This window comes from Spironucleus salmonicida, chromosome 2 (genome assembly GCF_000497125.1).
Source record: "Spironucleus salmonicida strain ATCC 50377 chromosome 2, whole genome shotgun sequence".
Lineage (NCBI taxonomy): Eukaryota > Fornicata > Diplomonadida > Hexamitidae > Spironucleus > Spironucleus salmonicida.
The window spans coordinates 514,400-537,256 of NC_090597.1; the positions used below are offsets into that span (position 1 = coordinate 514,400).

General features: G+C 35.2%; 7 protein-coding genes across 7 annotated transcripts; 3 read left to right on the forward strand and 4 right to left on the reverse strand. All coding sequences in view use genetic code 6, as the record gives it.

Moving 5' to 3' along the window:
• Positions 1 to 65: 65 nt before the first annotated feature.
• SS50377_21508 (Hexose transporter) lies at positions 66 to 1,412 on the reverse strand (the record flags this gene model as incomplete). Its single annotated transcript, XM_067905427.1, has 1 exon — positions 66 to 1,412. One exon carries the CDS (start codon positions 1,410 to 1,412, stop codon positions 66 to 68), a length of 1,347 nt encoding a protein of 448 aa, XP_067766744.1.
• A 1,779-nt stretch (positions 1,413 to 3,191) lies between these two features.
• On the forward strand, positions 3,192 to 4,544 carry SS50377_21509 (Nucleoside transporter; the record flags this gene model as incomplete). Its single annotated transcript, XM_067905428.1, has 1 exon — positions 3,192 to 4,544. One exon carries the CDS (start codon positions 3,192 to 3,194, stop codon positions 4,542 to 4,544), a length of 1,353 nt encoding a protein of 450 aa, XP_067766745.1.
• A 106-nt stretch (positions 4,545 to 4,650) lies between these two features.
• Positions 4,651 to 4,866, reverse strand: SS50377_21510 (uncharacterized protein; the record flags this gene model as incomplete). The annotated part of the gene is made up of 1 exon (XM_067905429.1): positions 4,651 to 4,866. The coding sequence occupies one exon, from the start codon at positions 4,864 to 4,866 to the stop codon at positions 4,651 to 4,653; it is 216 nt and encodes a 71-aa protein (XP_067766746.1).
• Positions 4,867 to 5,420: 554 nt separating this feature from the next.
• SS50377_21511 (Transmembrane domain-containing protein) lies at positions 5,421 to 6,680 on the forward strand (the record flags this gene model as incomplete). The annotated part of the gene is made up of 1 exon (XM_067905430.1): positions 5,421 to 6,680. One exon carries the CDS (start codon positions 5,421 to 5,423, stop codon positions 6,678 to 6,680), a length of 1,260 nt encoding a protein of 419 aa, XP_067766747.1.
• Positions 6,681 to 7,384: 704 nt separating this feature from the next.
• SS50377_21512 (Cysteine-rich membrane protein 1) lies at positions 7,385 to 11,347 on the forward strand (the record flags this gene model as incomplete). Its single annotated transcript, XM_067905431.1, has 1 exon — positions 7,385 to 11,347. One exon carries the CDS (start codon positions 7,385 to 7,387, stop codon positions 11,345 to 11,347), a length of 3,963 nt encoding a protein of 1,320 aa, XP_067766748.1.
• Positions 11,348 to 12,359: 1,012 nt separating this feature from the next.
• SS50377_21513 (uncharacterized protein) lies at positions 12,360 to 12,899 on the reverse strand (the record flags this gene model as incomplete). The annotated part of the gene is made up of 1 exon (XM_067905432.1): positions 12,360 to 12,899. The coding sequence occupies one exon, from the start codon at positions 12,897 to 12,899 to the stop codon at positions 12,360 to 12,362; it is 540 nt and encodes a 179-aa protein (XP_067766749.1).
• Positions 12,900 to 15,084: 2,185 nt separating this feature from the next.
• Positions 15,085 to 21,597, reverse strand: SS50377_21514 (uncharacterized protein; the record flags this gene model as incomplete). Its single annotated transcript, XM_067905433.1, has 1 exon — positions 15,085 to 21,597. The coding sequence occupies one exon, from the start codon at positions 21,595 to 21,597 to the stop codon at positions 15,085 to 15,087; it is 6,513 nt and encodes a 2,170-aa protein (XP_067766750.1).
• Positions 21,598 to 22,857: the final 1,260 nt, after the last annotated feature.

A 22,857-nucleotide genomic window follows, 5' to 3' on the forward strand; every position in this document is an offset into this window, starting at 1 on the left:
TTAGTTAAATACATATAATACTTATCTCAATTTGTTCATAAAATAAATTAAAAGTTAATGTACTATCATTCGGCAGTCATAACACCAGAACCAAACCTAACCTCGGAGCCTTTCTCGGCTTCGCTACTCGCAGCTGGTGCAGAGCCGGTAAGGATCATCTAGATTTCTTCCTGGGTCTTCCCCTTCGTTTCAGGGGTGGTAAAGAGCAATACAGCAGTTGTAAGACCCATGACGATCAAATAGGTAACGAAGGGAGACCATGCGGCAGCGTTGGTAAGAATTGGGAATAGAACAACGACAAAGATGTTAGGGATGTAGTTGAAGCTGAGCAGGATTGAGGATAGGAGGGACTTGGCTTCAACGGGGAATAGCTCGGAGGCGAAGACGAAGAAGATGGGACCGGGACCAACTTCGAATCCAATGATGAATATAACAGAAGCTGTAATGAGAAGGGCAGTATTGGGTTTTGCGAGGATATAGTTGATCATGAGAGCAACCTGTGCAGCGAAACAGACACCGACACCGCCGAAGAGGAGGATCTTGCGGCCGAGCTTCTCGATGAAGGCGAGGGCGCCGAGAGTGGCTACAAAGTTGACACCGTTGATAATGATGGAACCAAATACGGAAGACAAAGGATGGGTAGTGCCATCTGACTTCTTAAAGGTCTCCTTGAAGGTCTCAGTAGCGTAGACGATAACGGCGTTGATACCGGTGCACTGCTGGTTGAGGCCGAGCATGACAGAGAGGATGAGGACCTTGAGGTACTTCTTCTCCTTGAACAAGAGCATGGGGGAGATTTCCTTCTCCTCTCTGGGTTTGACATCAGGTACGAAGATAAGCAAAACAAAGCCCATCAGAGGCCATATCAAGGTGACAACAAAGTTAACCCACCATGCATTATAGGTATCTTGATAAGTACGGACGGCAAGTAAGACTAAGGAGGCAACCAATATACCAAGGGTGACGTTGAATTGGAACATGACACCTAGTACACCTCTCTTGCTGGACTCAGCGTGCTCACCGACGATGATGATACTTGGCTGCTAAAATAATACGACGAAGAATCCTGCAAAAAGCCTCATAATCAACCAATAGTAGACATTGAAAGGAATGCAAAGCAGAATATTGAAGATGACAGATCCAGCAGCACCTACCAAGCCGGTCTTCTTGTAGCCTAACCAGCTTACAATAGGAGCAAATGTAAGAGATGCGACGAGGAAACCGATCAGGGAAGCGATAGATAACCAAGGTAATAAAGTTTACACATCGGTATCAGCAGTTCCAAAATCTTTTGAAATACCAATAGCCATATAGTAAAGTTTGATGATGTCAGAGGAAAAGTTTGCAATGGTAAAACCGAGAGTCTCGGCTGTTAACGACTAAATTGCAAATAGGATTCCGAATGAAACCATTTATGTGGAAAGTTGCTTAATGTTATGAAAGATGAAACACGTTTAAATAATTAAATTAATCTATATTAATTTTTGAAATATCAATAGATATTAAAATAGCTTTTATATAAAATAGCATCAGTTACTGTAAGTTATAAATTTTGATTAATATGATATATATTTTATTTAAACAAACTATATAAAATGAACCAAAATTCTACTTGCTCACAGTATTATGTATTAGAAATGTACAAATATACATTTATAGCTTGTTGAAAATTATAGTTTAAATTTATATTTTACTATAACATTTTCATATACTAACCTTTTATGAATTGTGCCTTATTTTATACCTATGCTAATAAGAAATTTGTTTCATCGTATTGTAAATTATAATTTCTACAATGCAGTAATAGTAAAATCCACTTTTAAAACTTCGAAAATTATATCGTAAAATTCGTAAAATTAATATTAAGTTGAGAAAATTTTTATGTTTACTTTATATATGATTTATATATAAATATACTATATTTACTAGTTCCTAAAATCTTCAAATAAACAAGTACTTCTGGGATGTTTAGGATAAATCTTACTATTGTATAATGTATTTGTTTTTAGGATACATAACTATCAAGTATTTAGTAATACTGATTTCTATAACTATCTAGTACTAACCTGAATTTTACAATAAATAAATTTTATGAAAATGGATAATATGTAATAAAGAAACTATATAAAGTAACTGCAGTTATAATTAGATGAATTATTTAATGTAGTGGGATAATATATGCTTATTTTATTTAAAATTGAATGTTATTAACAAACTTATACGAGTTTTAATATTAGTTATGTTTTTTATATAGTTTTTAGTATATATAATTTCTTTGCAAAATGCTTTAAATATTATTATATATTTATATGTGGATAAGTAATAATATTTATACTTGAAAAAATACTCATGGATACTTATATCCCATTCTTATACAAGTGATATCCTTGTTGACACAGATATAACTATTTATATATGTGTTATTATATTTATGATAAGTATTTCATTACTTGCAATTTGATTTGGTCTATTTTATTAATACATTAAATACTTATCATAAAGAATGTGATATTTATCATAGGGTATAGTATTAGTTAGTTATGGATATATCATACGAAAGATGAAATAGGAAAATATATAAATAATCCCAGGATTACAGAAAGCTTAGTGAAAACAGAAAAATCATTAACCTATACATGATATTCTGTAAAATCTTTAGGAGGAATATTATAAATAATAAATATGACTGAAATACACATTTACAAAAAGGTAAACAAAAAATAGTAGATTAGTTTTTACTATTTATTAGTACCGTTTTAAAATATGGCTTTTATAAGAGGTAAAAATTAAATACTATAAATAAAATCACTCAAAATATTTAACTATTTTAAACAAAATATTATAAAATATATTTTGGAGACATATTTTTAGTAATAAATAATATATGTAAACAAGGTAAAATAATTGATTAATGTTAAATTCATCTAATATACATTATCATATATAAATTTTGATTACAAATTATCACTGTTTTCATTTTAATTTATCTTCAACTTATTTATTTTATTAAAATTTACTTATAGTTCAAATTCACGATTTAAAAACAGAAACCAATTTAATGAGTTTGTGATTTATATATGTTAATATTTAATACTAATATAAATATTGATCGAAGTTATCTATCATACGATTAATATTATACACTTAATTAAATAATGCAAACGGTAAGTTTAATCTGCGCTCCACTACAAATGTCTGAAAAAGAGTAAATCTCTATTGAATCTCAGGACATATCTCCCCGAGCCAAGAAGCTTGCGTGGTGGGTATTTTTGCTCTTCGGTATTACTGTTCTCCTCCCCTTCAACTGCTTTATCGTACCAGTCGACTACTGGTTCAACCAGTTCCCCTCCACCCTGCTCACTGCTATTTCCGTCACCAACAACATCTTCAACAGTATCGTAACTTTCATCATGATGAAGTTTTCCTACACCCTCACTGTTAGATTCAAAATACTTGTTTCGCTTACTATCTGGCTGGTTGTTTTGCTCATCGTTCCGTTTGCGCAGTTGTTCTCGCACAACCAGACCACCAGGATGACGATAATTCTGATCTGCGTGGGCTTCGCGGGCTGCGCGAACGGCCTCTTCTTCCCCACCGCCATCGGGGTCGCGGCCTCCCTGGACGTGAGCTTCATCGCCGCCTTCAATGCTGGGTCGGGAATCGCCGGTATAGTTGCCCAGGTGCTCAAGGTGATCACGAAGCCCATCATCCCCTTCAACAGCAAGGCCCCCACCTTCGACTCCGTGCTGTACTACACCACCGTGGCCTACTACATCATCGCCGCTATCTTCGTGCTCGTGACCTACTTCGCCTACTTCTGGCTCGTCAAGAACTACGGCGCTGACAAGATCGAGTTCGACGCCGCCGACCGCCAGAAGTACTTCACGCGCGACAAGAGCGCCGCCAAGGAGGTCGCCGCCCCCGGCACCACCTTCTTCGACGCGGTCAAGAACCTGTGGATGCCCGGCGTCTCGCTCTTCCTCATCTTCTTCGTCACCCTCACCCTGTTCCCCGCCATCACCATCCAGATCCTGTGCTACTCCATGTTCAAGACCAACGAGTCCGGCAAGTACGGCGACTGGTGGTCCATCATCATGTTCTCCTGGTTCATGGTCGGCGACTGGGTCGGCCGGCAGTTCCCCTCCTGGAAGTGGGGGCTCAGCATCTGGAACGTCAAGACGCTCTTCATCGCCGCCATCGTCAGGCTCGCCTTCATCGCGCTCTTCATCATCCAGATCGTGCCCTACTACCACTGGCCTGCCGGTACCGCTTCGCCTGCTGCATCTGGCACCTCCCCCGACGGCCTTCCCCTCGTCCACAACGACCTGGTGGCCTGGATCGTGATGATCCTCTTCGCGGTGTCCAACGGCTGGTTCATGTGCGCCATCTTCTGCAAGTACGGCAGCATCATGAAGCCCGAGACCAACGGCACGCACGCCGCCAACTTCATGACCCTCTGCCTCAACATGGGCCTCCTCTTCGGCAGCTCGCTCGGCACCGTTGTGTCCATCATAATTGATAGTGCTAAGGCTAGCATAAAATGAGAATGATCATAATCCATTTTATATATTTTTACTATTCACTATAAATCTAAATTTCTATAAATACCCAGTTATAAGAGTATGATACAGTAAAACTAACACTTCACTCTCAAAACTAAAATACAAAAGACGTCAAGACTGCAATGTCTTCCGAATTCATCTGGCTGGGATCATCGTCCGCATCCAGCTGGATGATTTCGTGTAGCTCAGATTCGAGAGTAAGGGAGGAATTTTCGTATTATCCAGAGTAGTTAAATATATGTCCTAACTAAAGCATCGAACTACAAAGAGGCGGGAATGTATTGTTGTTACCAGGATGCTTCATTTTTGATAAAAGTTTATTATAAAATAATATGCTATAATATTAATTCGGATGTTAGAATAAAGTTAAAACGACTACATTAAATAGTAATTAAATAATACTATATAATAATTATCTGAATATTCTTTTCAGAAGCATATGACTTAGGATTGTACAACATATTAACCCTTAAAGCTATTATTACTTTATGAATAAATATAAATTTATGATATTTTTAGAGTAATTTAAATTCTTATAATTCCTATTTTGAATTAAATAAAATTTTTGACAGTAATTATTTCAAAACTAAAAAAAATAAACTTTCATATTTTTGAAACGTCATAATAATTCATTTTAATATTAAACTTCGTATATTTTATAATAAGTAATTTTTGATCCTTTACCTGAATTTGTAATACTCAATTAATTTAGTTTCATCAGCATTTAGTTTAAATATAGTATTAATTTAATATATTAACAGTTCTGCTATTTTTAATATACCCTACAGATTTAATTTGATCCCAAAGAATTTATGTGATATTTTATATATTATTTTATAGTATTACCACTTCCGTATAATGAAGCAACGAAATTACATCGAGGGAATGTTTGCTACAACTAATTTGTGGGCAATAACCGTGTAAATATATGAGATGTTCTGTGTAAAGGTAATCTCCCCGCCTCGATACGACAAAGATAACGATTTTTCGCAGTAGAGCTTTTTATTCTCTTTCTTCCATTGTGGGCGCTTTGCAGAGGAAACTTTTGTTTTCCTATAACTATTAACTGTGTAATTTAGCATTTCTTAGCGTTGTTCCTCCATATCCGATATCATCGTTCAGGCAGGAAAGCACTTAATATAAATTTGTATTCCAGTCTGGAGCACAGCATTCTTAGTGCACTAAAACGCTTCTAGCAAAGCTTTCATCCATAATATTCTCTTTATTTCAGCATTCAAACAGCAAAATTTTAACCCTTTGGATATTTTGTAGATCCACTCGTAGTTGGTCATTGGGATAATTTTTATCGTATTCTGCAATTGTATTAGCTTAGGACTAAAAATTAACCTATAAAAAATCGCTAGTTTTTCATTCAATTTTTGCGTTTTTTCCCGCCTCGTCTGTTCGGTTTTAGTCGTCTTTCTCACAAAAAACGCACATATTTTGTTCTTTCCATTCTTTCAGATCTACCTTTATGCCATTGCGATATACGTTTCTACAGTATTTTGGAGATTTGAAGTCAACGAATTCGGCATTACGAACACGCAAATTCAGCACATTCCGCCCACCTACCACCTGTTAGTCAAATTTTTATGCTCCAAATCGAACCTCGTGGGCGATATGCTAATCACCATTTTGACAGCTTTTGGGAGCGGGTTTCTCGTGAAATTCGTCCATTAGACCGAAAGCGACTTTCTGAGTAACAAGCTAATGGGCATTTTCGTGCTGGCTTTCGGCCGCGTGGGATGGATTTTAGTCTTTTACATGAGCATAGTGCCCGTTTTCTACGATTTTGCGCCGCTCACAAACCGCTTTCTGGCCTGCCCCATCTTCACGAGCCTGGGCGTGCACGCGAACGAGAACTTCATCGGGGCCATTGTCGTGCTGCAGACGCTGCTGCAGGCCACGAAAGGGATGCAGGTGGGCCCCTACAACAACGGCACCGTTTTGCTCGCCGTCGGGGGCGTGATGTCGCTGACGCTGGTAGGCGGGCAGCTGATCGCGCAGCTCTTCTCGCTCATCGTGAAGGCGATTGTGAGCAAAATCGACAGGTACTGGGAGCTGCAGAAGACGAAGCGCGTCGCCATGCAAATTCGGCAGAAAATGGTTAATAAGTGAGGTGTGGGGCGCAGTATAATGGCGTTAAAAATAACTGTTATATCAGTTGCGATTAGCATATTTTGCTGTAGAATGTTGTGTACACGAGATGCGGTGCAAATTTTTGGGAATTTTTGGGAATTTTTGCGCGTTAGCCCAAACTCGCAATTTGCGACGGCGCAAGCGCTATTGCGACTGCCAAGCGTTGAATTTTGAGGTCAATTTAGTGAGAACATTTGCTTGGAATCTGCGCTCCGCGGCGATGATTTAATTTGCAATTTCTCGCGAAAAGTCGTATACTTGATCGATTTTGACTGCAGAAATAAATTTTTATATAATAAATATATAATGTATAATATTTAGGTATACGAAAAATTTGGAAAGTTAAGAAAATCGGAATTCTGCTGTAAAAATCAATTCAAGTATATAAGGTTTTTCTGATTATATATATATATTATAATAATAATAATTATAATTGTATTTATTAAAAATATACAAATGGATTTTTATAGTATAAAATTATAAAATTACTTTATATTAGTATTTTCTGAAACTGATTATATTAGTATAATAAATTATATCGAGTAATTACTTATTTTTTTAATCAATATTATATATATTAGTAAGTTTATTCATATTAAAATTGTAAAAACTAAAAAATCAGTTTCCCTAAATAACAGGTATTTCCGCTATAAGCGAGCTCAGCATTTTCGTTCTAATTTAAAATGCCGAAACCTTAAAATTATTTCGGAAACTGCGGCAGAAACCTTGACCCCGCCAACAACTCGGCGGACTGCGACACCAACTCCTACTGTCCCCTTCCTAACTATAAGGATGACGTGTTCTGCAAAGAATGTAATGTTAACATGCTCCCTGGAAAGAAGTGCAACTGCGCCGATAATTTAAGGTAAAACTGTGCGGAGTGTACCGGAATCCAGTGCTCCAAGTGTATTAGCGGCTACACGCTGGTAGGAGGGTAGTGTACTCTGTCCCAATAAAGCTGTAATAGCGATTCAGCTAAATGCCAACATGGGTCGTTTTGCCCCTAGGCCTCCGGTACGAGATGCTAAAACTGCACTGGGATAAGCATCCAGCAGTCCTGTAACTGCGCCGGTCAGATTATCGTCGGATGTTAAACGTGCAGTGGTGACTTTTGCTCTAAATGCGTAAGCAGCCTCATTTTAGTGAATGGAAAGTGCGTAACTTCCATTCCTAACAGGAACTGCTCGGAAAGCAGAGACTGCAGTGTGGGCTACTACTGCAACGGATCAAAATGTCAAAGCTGTTCCATGTCCACTGATCCCAACGTCCAGTGCTACTGTGAGAATGATGATACTATTCAAGGATGTTCCGTTTGTGACGTCGGTGGCAGTGGGTGTAGAACTTGTGGTTCGAATTAGGTGTATGGAACAGTTTATAATCGAAACTTCAAAAGTTGCTAGAACCCAAAAAGTTGTTTCCGCGGTTCCAGTACTACTAACCCCACTAGTACTAATTGCACCTAGGGATTTTATTGTGACGAAGCGGCCTTAACCTGTCGGACCTGCGATACTATGTATCTGAGCGAAGGTTGTAATTGTAGCCCTCATAGAAAGCTGTATAATTGTGTAATTTGCAATAGAGAATAATGTGGATAATGTGGGTACGGATTTCTCCTGTCAAAAATTAGCACGGGAACCAACTGCCTCGCCAATTACTGCACGAACGAGACGAGCTTGTGTTTAAATAATTATGCCTGCCCGTCGTGGACCAAGGGAATGGCAGCTTGCGAAACCTGTGTGATAGGTTAAACGGTACCTTGTTAATGCTTTTACCTACAAAACTGCGAGACCTGCGATCTTACTGCTTAAACATGCGAGACTTGTCTTCCCGGATTTATTTTCAACGGTGAAAAACGCTGCGTAGCGAAGCAGAATGTATGCAGCCCTTAAAAAGAATCATTTACCTGCAATGTCGGAAGTACCTGCGCTGGAAACCCTGGAGAAGACTGCTTGGTATGTTCTAGCATTAAGGAGGGTCAGTTTTGCAATTGTGGTAAGATGCTTTAGGAAAATTGTAAGGAATGCGAAGGAGATAGTTGTAAAGTTTGTTTAGATAAGTACTTACCCATCGGGGGAATTTGTGTACCCAATATGTGTGGAGAGCCCAAAAACACGCAAAACTGCATTGATGGTTACTACTGTCCGAATAATGCGACTTCGGAAACTGACGTTTGCAAGCCATGCAATAACTAATAGCAGGAATGCAAATGCGGGCTTCTCCCCAGCTGTTAAACGTGTGGGTCTGGAGCTAATACATGTGGTTCCTGCTTCTCTGGATATGATTTACAATCTAGTAACTAACAATGCGTTTTGAAGGGCGATATCTGCGACTTCGCTAACGGCTCCACGCTTTGCACGTCTGGCAAGTTCTGCTAAGGCAAATTCGGAGAAGCGTGCGTACCTTGCGATTCAATGAGCAAAGGTAAGGCCTGCAAATGCGGAGGTGCGCTGTTCCAAAATTGTAAGTAATGTAATTCGGAGAATGATGGGTGCGAGGACTGCATTGACGGTTATTACCCGTACAACAACATCTGCGTCACAAACACCTGCAATGCTGGCGGGCCCTCAAGCACCTGCGCGCTGGGCAATTACTGCCCTAATGGGAGCGGAAACAATGTAAACTGCCTGCTGTGCACAGACAAATCCCCTAACTCCTGCCAATGCGGGGCCAACTTCTGCCAAACCTGTGGAGATACCAATAATTCCTGCGGTTCCTGCATTGCTGGGTACGAATTAGATGCCAAGAATTAATGTATTCTGAAGGCAAATATATGCGATTCTAATAATAAATCAACATTATGTAATGACGACTTTTACTGTAATAGTACTTTTGGAACCATTTGCGCCAGCTGTGGCCAGCTTTAGATAGACGAATCCTGCCACTGCAGTGGAGAGGACATCAAGAACTGTAACAAGTGCAGTAATGGGCGATGCACAAACTGTCTTTCTGGGTTTGAGCTGCTGCAAGGGACCTGCGCCTAAAACAACTGCGGCGATGATTTTTCGGCGACTAAATGCCTTCCCCAACACCACTGTCCTCCTGGCTCGGAAGCAAATGCAAAATGCGAGCCCTGCTCAATTGCGGTAGACGCAGTATGCAACTGTGGTACAGCATAAAACTGTAAAACCTGTGGAATTCTATCCAACACATGCCAGACGTGCAAGAGTGGCCATGTATTCAATCCTTCCACTCTGCAATGTGTTGAGATCACAGACAAAACTACAAATATATGCGATAAAGACAACAAGTCTTCGAGGTGCAACAACTCGTTCTTTTGCAATGGCTAGTTCGGCGAGGTCTGCCTGCCCTGCAACCAGCTGACGAGTGGGAAGTCGTGCAACTGCGGCGGAACCCTCAGCGAAAACTGCATTTTCTGCTAAGATGCAAAATGCAAACTCTGTATTGCTGGGCTGGAGCTCCTCAACGGCGAGTGCAAGCCTAACAGATGCGGGCCAGCAAACTCCTGCTTCAACGGCTTCTTCTGCCCTTCTAATGATGTAGAATCCAACTGCTAGCTCTGCACCACCGTATCTGTTAAGGAATGCAAATGCTCGGGTGCCAAAAACTGCCAGACCTGCTCGGCGTACCAAGACAGCTGCCAGACCTGCCTGACAGGATTTCTACTGGTAAACGGCTTCTGCCAGCCCAAAGTCAACTGCCTTGACACCTCTGACTGCCCGGTAAACTAGTACTGCGACGAGACTGATAGTTAGTGCAACGTCTGCGGAAAATAGGACAAAGCCTGCAACTGCGGCAGCTCGATAAACTGCATCGCGTGCAGTGCTGCCGGAACCTGCTCCAGCTGCCTGTCTGGGTACGGGCCCGACTCTCAGAACTCCTGCTCGGTGCCGATTTGCAGCATCAATGTTCCGGCGGGGCACTACTGCAGCGGCCCCAATGATACGAAATAATGCCCTGCGGCCCAAAACCAGTGCAACTGCGGGAACGCGCAGAACTGCGCCACCTGCACCGCGGACAACAAGGGCTGCGCCACCTGCATGGCAGGCTCGGTGATGATCAACAAACAGTGCCTGGTGAGCCCTCCAGGCTTCACGGGTGTATGCGATAACGTTTCAGACTCATCATTCTGCCTCACCGGGCATGCCTGCATTTTACCAAAGTCCTGCTCTCTGTGCAAGCATGTATCGCCAGGATTTCTATGCAACTGCGAGGGGAACCAGTTCGACACCTGCACGAGCTGCGACGGGAACAAGTGCGCAGGCTGCTTTACCGGATACGTGCTGGTCGATCAGGTCTGCAAGGTGATGTGCAAGACGGACGATAACTGCTTGGTAGGCTAAATGTGCGGTGCCTCCCAGTCCTGCGAGGGCTGCAACGGTAAGAGTTCGTGCAACTGCTCCGGTATGCAAAACTGCGCAAACTGCAGCGACACGAAATGCGTCGCCTGCACCCCGGAATGGAAGTTGAGCACGGAAGATTAATGCGACTCCTGCGCTGAAGGGTTTGAAATGGTCGAGCAAGTTTGTGTCCCTATATAAGAATAACGTAATGAGTCGCTGTTCATAGCGAACATAGCCGGCATGGTGGTAGCTGCGGTGGCCGCGGTAGGCATAATAGCCGGCGTGTCCATATTTTACGCCAAGCGCCCTAAGAAATACAGCTTCTAGCATGCAATGATAGAGTGAGACCTTGAATAACACTTGAGGACCGACCTCTAGAATCACGTACTACATAGATGCAATGATGATGGAGCAGAACTATTATTGAAAATTTTATATGCTCATTACTAGCAAAGCGGTATTCCAAATTAGTTTGTTAATCGCAGTTAAGTGAGCCATGAAATATCATATAATGCGATGCCAATATCCTAAAAATATATATAAGTTAAAAATTGAAATTCGCTTGTTGTAGCGAGTATCTCATGGAATCTGGAAAATTTCGTGGAATTCCATAGTTTAATATAATGTTACTTTGTAAGTGCGAAATATATTCAATATCTTAATAGAGACGTTTATCGATTATTGTTTGATTTTAGTTGGTGGTTTTAGTCTTAATTGTACTAAAATGAATATACAAAACAAGTTTAGTACTCTATTGAGGTGAAATATTACTTTGAGAATTTCTATATTATTACGAGGCCTAATTGATTCGGTTGTTCAAAAATATAATGAACTATGTATAATATGTATAATTAGTGTAGCAATACCAATATTCACTAGACAGTAGTTCGAAATGAAATGAGTTCATTGCCCTAAATTAGCACGGCCAAGTATGAATAAGGTTAGTTAATTTTAATATTACAATACATATGCAAATAACAATAATATGTAGTACACAGTGCAAACCTAACTCTCAAACTTTAATTAGTTAAAGGAAGGCGATAATATAGCAATTTTGTATCTATTTAGCATAACAGCACTGAAATTGCCCTTTTTAACTTGGATTAAAAACTGTTGCACTTATATTTTTCAGAACCTTCCATAATTAAAACTATCCAAAATTGATACTTCGCTAAGAAACTAGCAAATGTATACTGTAATATATGTTCCTTGGTACTAATTAAAATATTTTATAACTATGCATATTCAAGATAGTAATAACGGAATCTAATTCCAATTTTTATCATTCTGATACAGTATACTAATACTTTAGTAGTATATAATACGTACTAAATACATAAACTTGCGAAACTCATTTTCAAAATAAGTTTCGCAAGTTTATGCTTTTAGACATATTACATACTACTCCTTCAAGCTTGTAGTATAATTACATTTTCTTATTCAATATACTTTATATATTAATTAATAGCTAAATGTTTTCGACTCCATTTTTGTTGAAACTTTCCTGCAGGTTGATCTCTAGGATTTATACGATTTTGCTGGTTTCTTATTACTAAATATTTGGATTTTACAAAGCAGTATTAATGATTCCCAGTGCCCATGGAACAATACCTATTTGAACACCAGAAAATGTTGTTGTGAACTCTTAAGCTCTATTTTCGCATTTACTTTACTTGACTAACAAAAATAGAAGCATGTAGAAATTCAGAATAACCACAACTTTTGAGTCAGATGCACTTATTACAAGACATAATTCTTCAATAGTTTTTTCATCTAATTCTAGGTTATTAGTTATCACATTATAAAATATTTTATGAATTTAATTCATATTGTGCTTAAGTTAAGTCTAGCTAGACTAATTAATGTACTGCAATGTTATATCCTGCTTACTGAGCATTGAAACTAATTGTAAATCATTGAAATTACACTCATATGACTTAAAAATAATCTTAGCATATTAGTCAACTTTAAAATCTTCTGGGATATCAATAATCGAACGAATAGACAAAAATACTTCTATTTCATCACATTTTCACTAGATTTCTAATGAAATAATCTGACCTTAGTGTGTGAATTATATCACCTTTTACTTTATAAATAACTAATTCAACAATTAAAACAAGAAGAATTTCAACCTAATCAGCTTAATATTGCATATTTGAGTCTACTACTACTATATTAGTACTCTGTACTAATCATGGAAATGATTAGCAGTGAATTTATTTAGGTTTTAAAAATGGTAAATATAACTGTATAAGCCTTAAAAGATAAGTCACATGTATGCTGTAAAAAAGTAATGAGAGCACCTTGAATATTTGTATTGTATAAATGGAATATAATTGCGCCTTGTAATTTTATTTGCATAACAAAACTCACGGACTCCTTAAAATGCTTCTTTACATATAAATTTATCATAACTATGTCCAGAGGTATTGTTATTAGACATTATAAATTAATAAAACTGGTAAGCATATGTAATAAAATAAACATAATTATATAAATTATAGATATATGGAGAGTAAAATTTACCTATCAAACACATATTCTCCTGATAACCAATTTTTTGGCTTCAAGTATAGCGTAGCTACAACATCTAGTTAAAATTTTCAAAATATGATATTAGTATATCATATTTCACCGTCTGATGCACTATACTATCATGGAATAGAGTTTGTCAATTGTTTGCATTGCCATTTATTAAAAAAAGCTCGCCTTTGATAATTTAGCATATTCAGTATACTTATTGGAACCAGTTCCCCAGTTTAAACAGTGTTCAACACAATACATTTATGTATTATGAATTCTTTAAAAATATAACTGATGTACTAGAGATATGCAATTCTGAGATTTCTCCTGACATAAAAGGTGGCACTACGTATTATTTATTTATCAGTTGATAATCTTCTATAATATACAGGTTACAATTCGTGACTTATGAAGAAAAACAATAATTGTTGATGTTTACTCATTCAATTAAGAAAACTATTATTGTGTACTTTAAAGTAGATCTTTTCATCATTGCAAAAGCTCTTTACTTGACTAACCACCATTCAGTAATTATCTTGAACTTGCAATATATAAACTGATGTTAACAACATTAACTTCAGCAATAAACTGCATTATCTATTTACTTATCTTCACTGAGATATGATTTCTATCATTTATAAAAATATTTAGACCCTGGATAGATGATTCCTTTGTTTAGTCAAGGCACCTGATATATGATGTATAAGTAAAGTATAAAAGTCAATCTAGCTTCATTTATCCAATATTACACTAATGGATATCATTAATAGCCCAGCAGCCAGCTTTCTCTGTCTTTTCTTGAATAGCTTTACTCTCAAAGATTATTTGACGCAGTTGTAAAATAAAATATTTGTGGAATAAAAAGTGTTCGCTCTGCTTATAAATCTTGGTTTGCCTCGAAGTATCATGTAACTTATCAATAAATAATAGACGACTCCAAATGTTAGCTCTACAGGCGACTACAGCTACCAATCATTAACTTGAATATGCCCCTGGTATATTTAGCTAGATGGAAATCAAACTTGCAGTGATCAAATTTGTCATATACATGGTTGGAAACTTGAAATTCTTAGTAAAGCAAGAAGCTCAAGTAAAGCATATAAGGATACCAAGTATTAACACTAACAAAGTTTGGACTAGTGCACCTTATTTAGCATAAATAAATTGCAATAACCTATTAGATAAATTCTGTGGTATTGAGAACATGTTTTCCAGCAACCGACATATGCTAAAATTTAAATAAACAATCACTCAAGAATAATCACGTAGATTTTATTTTACTCAATTGTGGCTATAACAGTATTGATTTTCACAAATGTATACAACAACTCATATTATAGCTTCCCCTTAATATTGTAAAGATTTTAGTCGAAACATTCTTTTTAGCTTGCTGTCCTAGGCTCTGTATAAAAATATTTTACATTTACTTCAGAAATATTGGTGCTACCTTAAAATACGGAAATCAATTTGTTCACAACTTAATTGTACGTCTACTATAAAAATTTTGTTTAGGTAAGAGAAAGTTGATATATATCCTTAACTATCGCATTCTAACATCATTTTTTATATTCTGATGGAATCAAAAATTATTTATTGTCATCAGTTAGCTAATCGACGATTAAAGTAGTTCCATCGATAGAGACTGGGAAAAGATGTATTCCAAGCAAAAATCCAACTATGTCTCTGTTGTTAAGAATTTATGTATAAGTATCTTCCTCTCCTACCTTTTTATAGGTTATAGATGAATTAACTAAACAGGTATTTATCTATTCCAGTATTTGTAAAACATATAATTAATTTACTTTTTTAGCGGTAATCTCTTGAAAGTTTACACTGTTCGCGACCCACATGATATCCACACCCTAAATACATAGAGAGTTTGCTTTTTTATCATTGCAGAACTTACCTAGCTATGCAAATTTTGATTGATATGCTACTTTTAGCGCCGTAGTGTTTGCTATCTTATTCTTCAGCTCATATATTTCTAAAGGTATTACAGTAGCTAGAATAAGAGTATAAATATTCATCTAATTACTTACTTTTACTATATAGCAATTTTCAATACCTACTTTGTATACAATCAAGATACCAAAAATTTTATTAATATCTGTTAATTAAAGTCCCAACATATAAATCTATAAACATATTTCTTCAGACTACTAATCTATAATAGATATTAATTTATTTTACTTTGTAATCTGCTAAATTTAAGTAAAAATATTTTCAGCAAACGGTTCAGATATATTTATCAGACAGTTTACGATAACGTTTAAATTATTAAATTGGCGGGTATAGTTAACCAATTAAAAAATACCTAGAGCGAATACCTTCTTTGATATGCCCATAAACTCTTTTTTTACATTTGCTTATTTTTTTTAAGTTTGATCTTATTAGACAGCGTTATTATTGTTTCCTTCTCCCAATTATTTTTAAAATTATATTAAAAAAACTTAAAATACAATAACGCAAATTGTGGGGTGAAGACCTAGCACTGCTTACAACTTTTATTGCATACTAAATATTTATTTCCATGTTTTATCTCTTATTAGTTCATTATAACATTTTTTTATAAGAATCTCATTCTATTCCTGTGTGTGATAGCAATACTTTACGTCTCCTTCCTATCGTCGAGGATATAAGGATGTAAGTGGGCCAGTCTCGCGCAATGCCATTATCAGCGGTATGGATAATGCTGAGGAGTAACTGGCTTTTGAAATCAATTTATCTTATTACTGTTCATTCCGTTATAATGATACATCAATTACTTGAGACAATTAATAATAATTATTATCTTCGTTTTCCTTTAGTTAAGAAACTATTTTTTCCTCAAGAATCAATAAATCTTCTTTGATTATTTTCACGTATTCCTACGCTGGCATCATATAGTTTAATGCATTCTCTTACATTTTAATTTCATCTTAGTATATCTTTTTTTAATCACTTATTTCAGTTTCAACATTCGTCTTGTTGCAATTCGCTAATACTAACTCATATCCAAGTTATTATGATATAACAGCTAAATCATCTAACGCGGTTTTCAAGTATGGTTTTTAAACCCCTGACTCGAGAGTGTATTGAAATTTTCGTAACTCCCTTTATTTGGATAGTAAACTTGTTTTAGTATCTATACTAATAGATTTAGCGATATCGAGCATTTCCTCAGCTTCTTTTGAACCTTACTCTAACAATTAAATTTAATAATTTGCATTTATTACTTTTTCTGCCATATGCTTTATTTATTATAAATGAATAATATTATCATACTTTGCTTATAACATTTCAAACTCAGCTTACGCTTTTATGGCCGCTTTTTCAATATCATTATCTTTATTAGTATTATCTGTTAGTATTTATTACCAAGTATTTGCTTATTATAACTATAGCTCTGCCTATTTAATATTAAACTATTTTATTGGTGAATCTAATTCATCTTTTGTTTATAGTAATGCTTTTTCTGCATTTTTAATCTCTTATTTTGCATTTAACATTGCGTATTCTTACCGTTTTTCGTACTAAATAACTATATTTTTAGCATCTACATTTGGTTCGCTTGCGTTTGCTTTGGCTGTAGTTAGTTCTGCTTCCGCTTGGTTGACTTTTAATTTAGCTGTAGTTAGTTCTGCTTCCGCTTGGTTGACTTTTAATTTAGCTGTAGTTAGTTCTGCTTCCGCTTGGTTGACTTTTAATTTAGCTGTAGTTAGTTCTGCTTCCGCTTGGTTGACTTTTAATTTAGCTGTAGTTAGTTCTGCTTCCGCTTCCTTTACTTCAACCTTTAATTCCTTTACTTCAACCTTTAATTCCTTTACTTCAACCTTTAATTCCTTTACTTTTAATTTAGCTGTAGTTAGTTCTCCTTCAGCTTCGTCTACTTCGTTCTTCAGCTATTCTACTTTACCATCTGCTTTTACTACTTCGTTCTTCAGCTATTCTACTTTACCATCTGCTTTTACTACTTCGTTCTTCAGCTATTCTACTTTACCATCTGCTTTTACTACTTCGTTCTTCAGCTATTCTACGTTACCATCTGCTTTTACTACTTCGTTCTTCAGCTATTCTACTTTACCATCTGCTTTTACTACTTCGTTCTTCAGCTATTCTACGTTACCATCTGCTTTTACTACTTCGTTCTTCAGCTATTCTACTTTACCATCTGCTTTTACTACTTCGTTCTTCAGCTATACTACTTTATCATTTGCTTGGGCTACATCATTATTCAGCTATTCTACTTTTGCTTTTACTTTATTTAAAACCTCCACCTCTTTCTGTGCTTAGTATGCTTCTACTTTTTCCGTTCTTGCTTCATATTATGGACTCACCTAGTGGTGTAGACAAATCTGATTGAAGTTTTGCTGGTATTTATTTGTTACCTGGAAACATGTTGTAATCCCGGTATCTTTTTATTTTTTAAACATTTCTTCCCCAGTGTGGTTTCCTGAATCCATCAACAGATTAATGCTTGAAACTTTCTCTCCATCCACGTCACGGGTCTAAATTGATAGCATTTTTTTGTTAGAAAATGAATCTCTTATTGTATCCTCCACCCCGAATAGTGAAATTAGATAATCCGGCATCGGCGGAGATGTCTCAAAAAATAGATTCGAAATGCAAGTTTTATCAGTAATAGTTACGATCGCAAGTTTCTCATCCTTCTATAGTAGACCTAGTTGTTTTAGCTTTACATAGCAAACGCTGGCGTTCTGAATAGGGTCACCAACGTACATATCTATATCTGGCTTATCTAGGTTCTAGTATTTATCGAAAGATTTTTGTAAAAACATGAAAAATGCACCTTTAAAAAGCGACTAAAACTGTGCATACATTTCTATCAATGTAATATCATAATTATATTACATCTAAAATGGATTCACATAAATCTCCAGATACTGTGAATAATTGTTAATTGATTTTAAAAGTTTATCTATACCAACTAGATGAGCAGGTTATTATCGACACAATGAGATAACTAAGAGTATCATTGATGATATTTCTGAAATTTGTTGCTGTTTGAAGAAGCTCAATATTTGGCCAGTACTGCACAACGTGTTGAGTTAATGTTTATCTGATACTCCAATTAATTTAGATATAGCGTACATGAACTGCTAACTAGCCATAAAATGTAGCACAAATACCACATCTCGATTCAACGATGAGGATGAAGTAAGGTGTAAATTCTTGTTAAAATCTGCAATTGATGACGGTATTAATACTACCATGGTTTCTTTCTCATTTTGTACCAATTAGCTTGCTCCAACAAGTTCCTTATCCCTCATTATAAATAAGGAATTATAAATTTAACTGTGCGAAGAAATCTAATTCAAAGGAATCTTCTTTTTATTAACTTTGAACTAAAATTACTTTGTAGAATTAAAAAAGTATGGATATTAACCTTTATTAATAATAATCTGTGGGCATATCAATGGGCACAGGAACTGTAGTTCTGCTGCCAAATCAGGTATCATTGTAAGGTAGAAATCATTGATGCTCATATTTTTTACCTTATCTTTTACCTATTATATCATAGAATCGTCAGTTTAGGTTGTAATTCGCATATCCTTGTAGTATCGTTAGGTCAGACAAGACGGGTGCATTTAGGAGGTGCCAAGAATATTAGATTGCCTATAGGGTTTTCCATCTCTACTATTTTCGGAAGTATACAAAAACTCATTCTATCTAATGAAGTTTATAAGGGCTAGATCAGTTCCTGCTGCCAGCAGGTGAACTGTTTTCACTGAGATAAAGGGTATTTTTTCATAAACCTTCTAGTTAGGGAATTTTATATTAATATCTAACGTGTGTTTGAATAAATAGGTGTACTATTTATTTAGTTTATTTTTAACCTTAATTTGGCTAACTAACTCATCGGTTGCATCAGATTGTTAATTCATAAAATAATAAATATTTCTCCAGAATATCGTTTCGATCCCACGCGGGTTGTACAGCATAAGGAGGAATTAGTATAGTTTCTATGTGAATACTTCCAACGTACTATATTTTCTAACATCCGATATCATTTCCTAGAACGACTCCTCTACTTTTTATGACTATCTAAGGTTGATAAAATTGGGAGACGAAATGCCCATTAGATCAATAATTTTATAAGCTTTACAGTTCTTGAATAACTCAGATGGTATTAGTCTGAGAAAGTATCGTTCAATCTCTGCAGAATCACCACGGATGTACTCTACTTTTTACTCTGCTTCTTTCAAGTATTAAGGTTATTCAGCACGTTAAACTGTATCTATTTCCAAACCATTTTTACGAATTTCTAACCAGTCTAATAAGTATATTAGATCAATAGCTGCTATCTCTTTGATATTCAAAAGTACTTCATCAATGCTCGATTTTGCATTTTCCATAAATTTGACAACGAATAAGTTGGTTATTCTAACTAGCGCACGGGTGCACAATGCGTAGTTGGTTTTCTGCTAGGATAAACACTCATCGACTAAGATAGTAATTTACTTGTTTTTGCTAAATTCTTGAATTAAGTTTACATTTTTATTTGGTTTAATAAATCCATTTTTGTATTACTTAATTCTCCAAGATACATGCTCTATTTATAACTATACCTCATTATTTTCTTTATTATTTTCAATTTATTTCTACAATTATTTTAACTCTTCTGATAAAGTGACTTAGATTTACTTCAATTGATCTGCTTGTTAATAATTAAAAAAATTAAACCCACCACTTAGCGAAAATTATTCAAAAGAAGATGTGCCCGTAAAATATGAAACAAATATATTTTTAAGTAATATTTATAATGTCAGCATATCATAATTTTTGATTAACTTGAAACACTCTGCTTTAACATAAGCCATCGTTTTAGAATATTCAATTCCATCTTTCAAATTACTACTAATAATATCTCCAAGCTTAGTTTTACGTTGATATTTACAAAAAAGTGTTTTTAGCTGTTAACCAATCTTGATAGAACTTCTGTCATATAAAGGTTGAGTGTCTAGCTTCTATTTCTCTTCTGTAAATCCAGTGTTAATCAATATGGGAATTTTTAGCCCCGAGAATAAGTTGAAGTAGAAGATGGTGTGCAGGGTGACTGTTTTACCGCTCCTAGAACTCTGGCTCATAACCGCATTTTCGATGGGGAAGAATGCTGAGAACACCGCAAAGTACTGCGCCTTGAACAGGTACGACACGTTGCACATTTGCTGGAAGATGAACTTGTTGGTATCGTTAAATTCTAATATTTTTAGTAAATGCACTGGGAGCTCAAAGAAGTTTTAAAAATTTGTCGACATAACAGCATCATTGTAAATTTATTGATTAGTGCTAAGAATAGATTTACCAGCCGACTAATAAATAGTAGTAGGATCTATAGCGTTTGAATATAACATTTGCTGATAAATAAGGTAAGCACTATATCCAAATATCATGGGCAGTAGATGCGCATATATTTTAAACTTATGTAATGCTATACCAATTATTTGCAGGATAGCCTATTTCTCGACAATGCTAAAGTTAGATGGTATTTTAAACTGGGGCTAAGTTAGTTTGTAGTCTTCGACTTAGTTATCTTTTTCATTCTAATCTTACTACTTACTTTTCTTTTTACTCACAATACAATTAGGAAATAATTTAGAGTCAATTGCTGAATTTTTAGAAACTATAACAATCTCGTGATCTGATTTCATGCTTTATACTTATACCTTTGCTAGTTTTTGTATTTCTTCATCGCCTATTACTTAATATGATAAAACTGAAAATCCCATTTGGATAGATAGTGAGACCAGATTTAGCCAGTAGTCGGATACTGAGTTATTCTTTAAATCAAACGTCTTTTGAATAATGATTATCTAGATTTTCCGTTTGAACAGCAGTTCTTATTTATGCTGCCACATAAAGAGGTGTAGGAGGCTGAGGGTTTCAACAGTATCAATGGTTATCCTCAGGTAACGTACGGTATCGTCAATGTCGCTTATCTAAAATTCAGTTCCACTAAATTAAAAGACTATTTCCGGCAAGAGGTCATTCATATCTTTGTCTAGAGAGGAAAAAGTGAGCTAGGTAGGTTTAGCTTCGGACTTGGTATTCTAGTCTTGATCGGTCATTTAAGGAGTGGTAATAAAATTTATATCTAAATATGATTAATTAATTATAATATAATATATTGTATAGAATAATATTATGCTTATTCTGGTAGTGAATATGAAAAATACCATTAACAAATAATTCAATCAAATTATGTCATAAATAATAGACATATATCATGTATAGTGTAAGAAAACATATATAATATCTTCTTTCATCAAGTATCAGATAAACTTTTAGTTTTCATTTTATATGCTATGTCTGTGTTCATAACGTATTGTAATATGCTACAGTAACTAAACTGATTGATAATATTGTAACTGAAATATTGTTTACCAAATCATATAGTCTAATATCACTATTATGAAATATTTTCAAATATTAAATTGAAAATGAATTACGCCAGATAAGAAACACTATAAAATATTTCCAACACAATGATTATATTGCTTACGCAATAATGAATAATAGACTATTATGATTATGCAAAACAAGAGCAGAATAACTAATGTTTAGTTATGGCATCGCCCAAACATAAGGTAAAATAATTTTTCACTACTCTTAAAATTTCTCTGTATGTTTCAACATTTATATATATTCTCATTTACAGGATAAAAAGTATTTCCTGTTATCAAATAGTATTATTATTTAGATTATTCTAAAGTTTTTTGAGTAAATTTAGCTCTAACACCCTGAGATAAATTTAAGCATATTATTAAAGCAATATTAGAGTGAAATAACTTCATAAATATTATTAAAATGATTATTTTTATTATATTAGATTTGTTTAGATTCAAATAGACTATAATTAGAAATATATTATGATAAGTATGTGCAATATTATTTCTTATCTCATACTAACTTTGTTACTTATATAAAATATTATATTCAATATAGATTATATTAATATAAACATCATAACTTGTGTTTCTGGTGAATTTCTCGTTACTTTTCATTATAATGTGATCCGATATTCAGCGAACATTTACCAGTTATGATAATAAGCTAATTATTAATTAATTAATTAATTAATTAACAATATTCATTGTAATATCTACCTTCTACTATTTCTAGACTGTTTATGCATGTTATTGGCCAGTTTTCATCCTGGAAGAATCAATAAGGACTATCATAGGGTATTATTTTTCTCATCTTGTATGACTTTATTTTTCATAGTTACTGGGAATATATAGACCATAGAAGTCTCCTTTAGATAATTTTTTTCAGAATAATGTATGAAAATTATTAACCACCACTGCTTATTTTCCCCTTAGAAAATA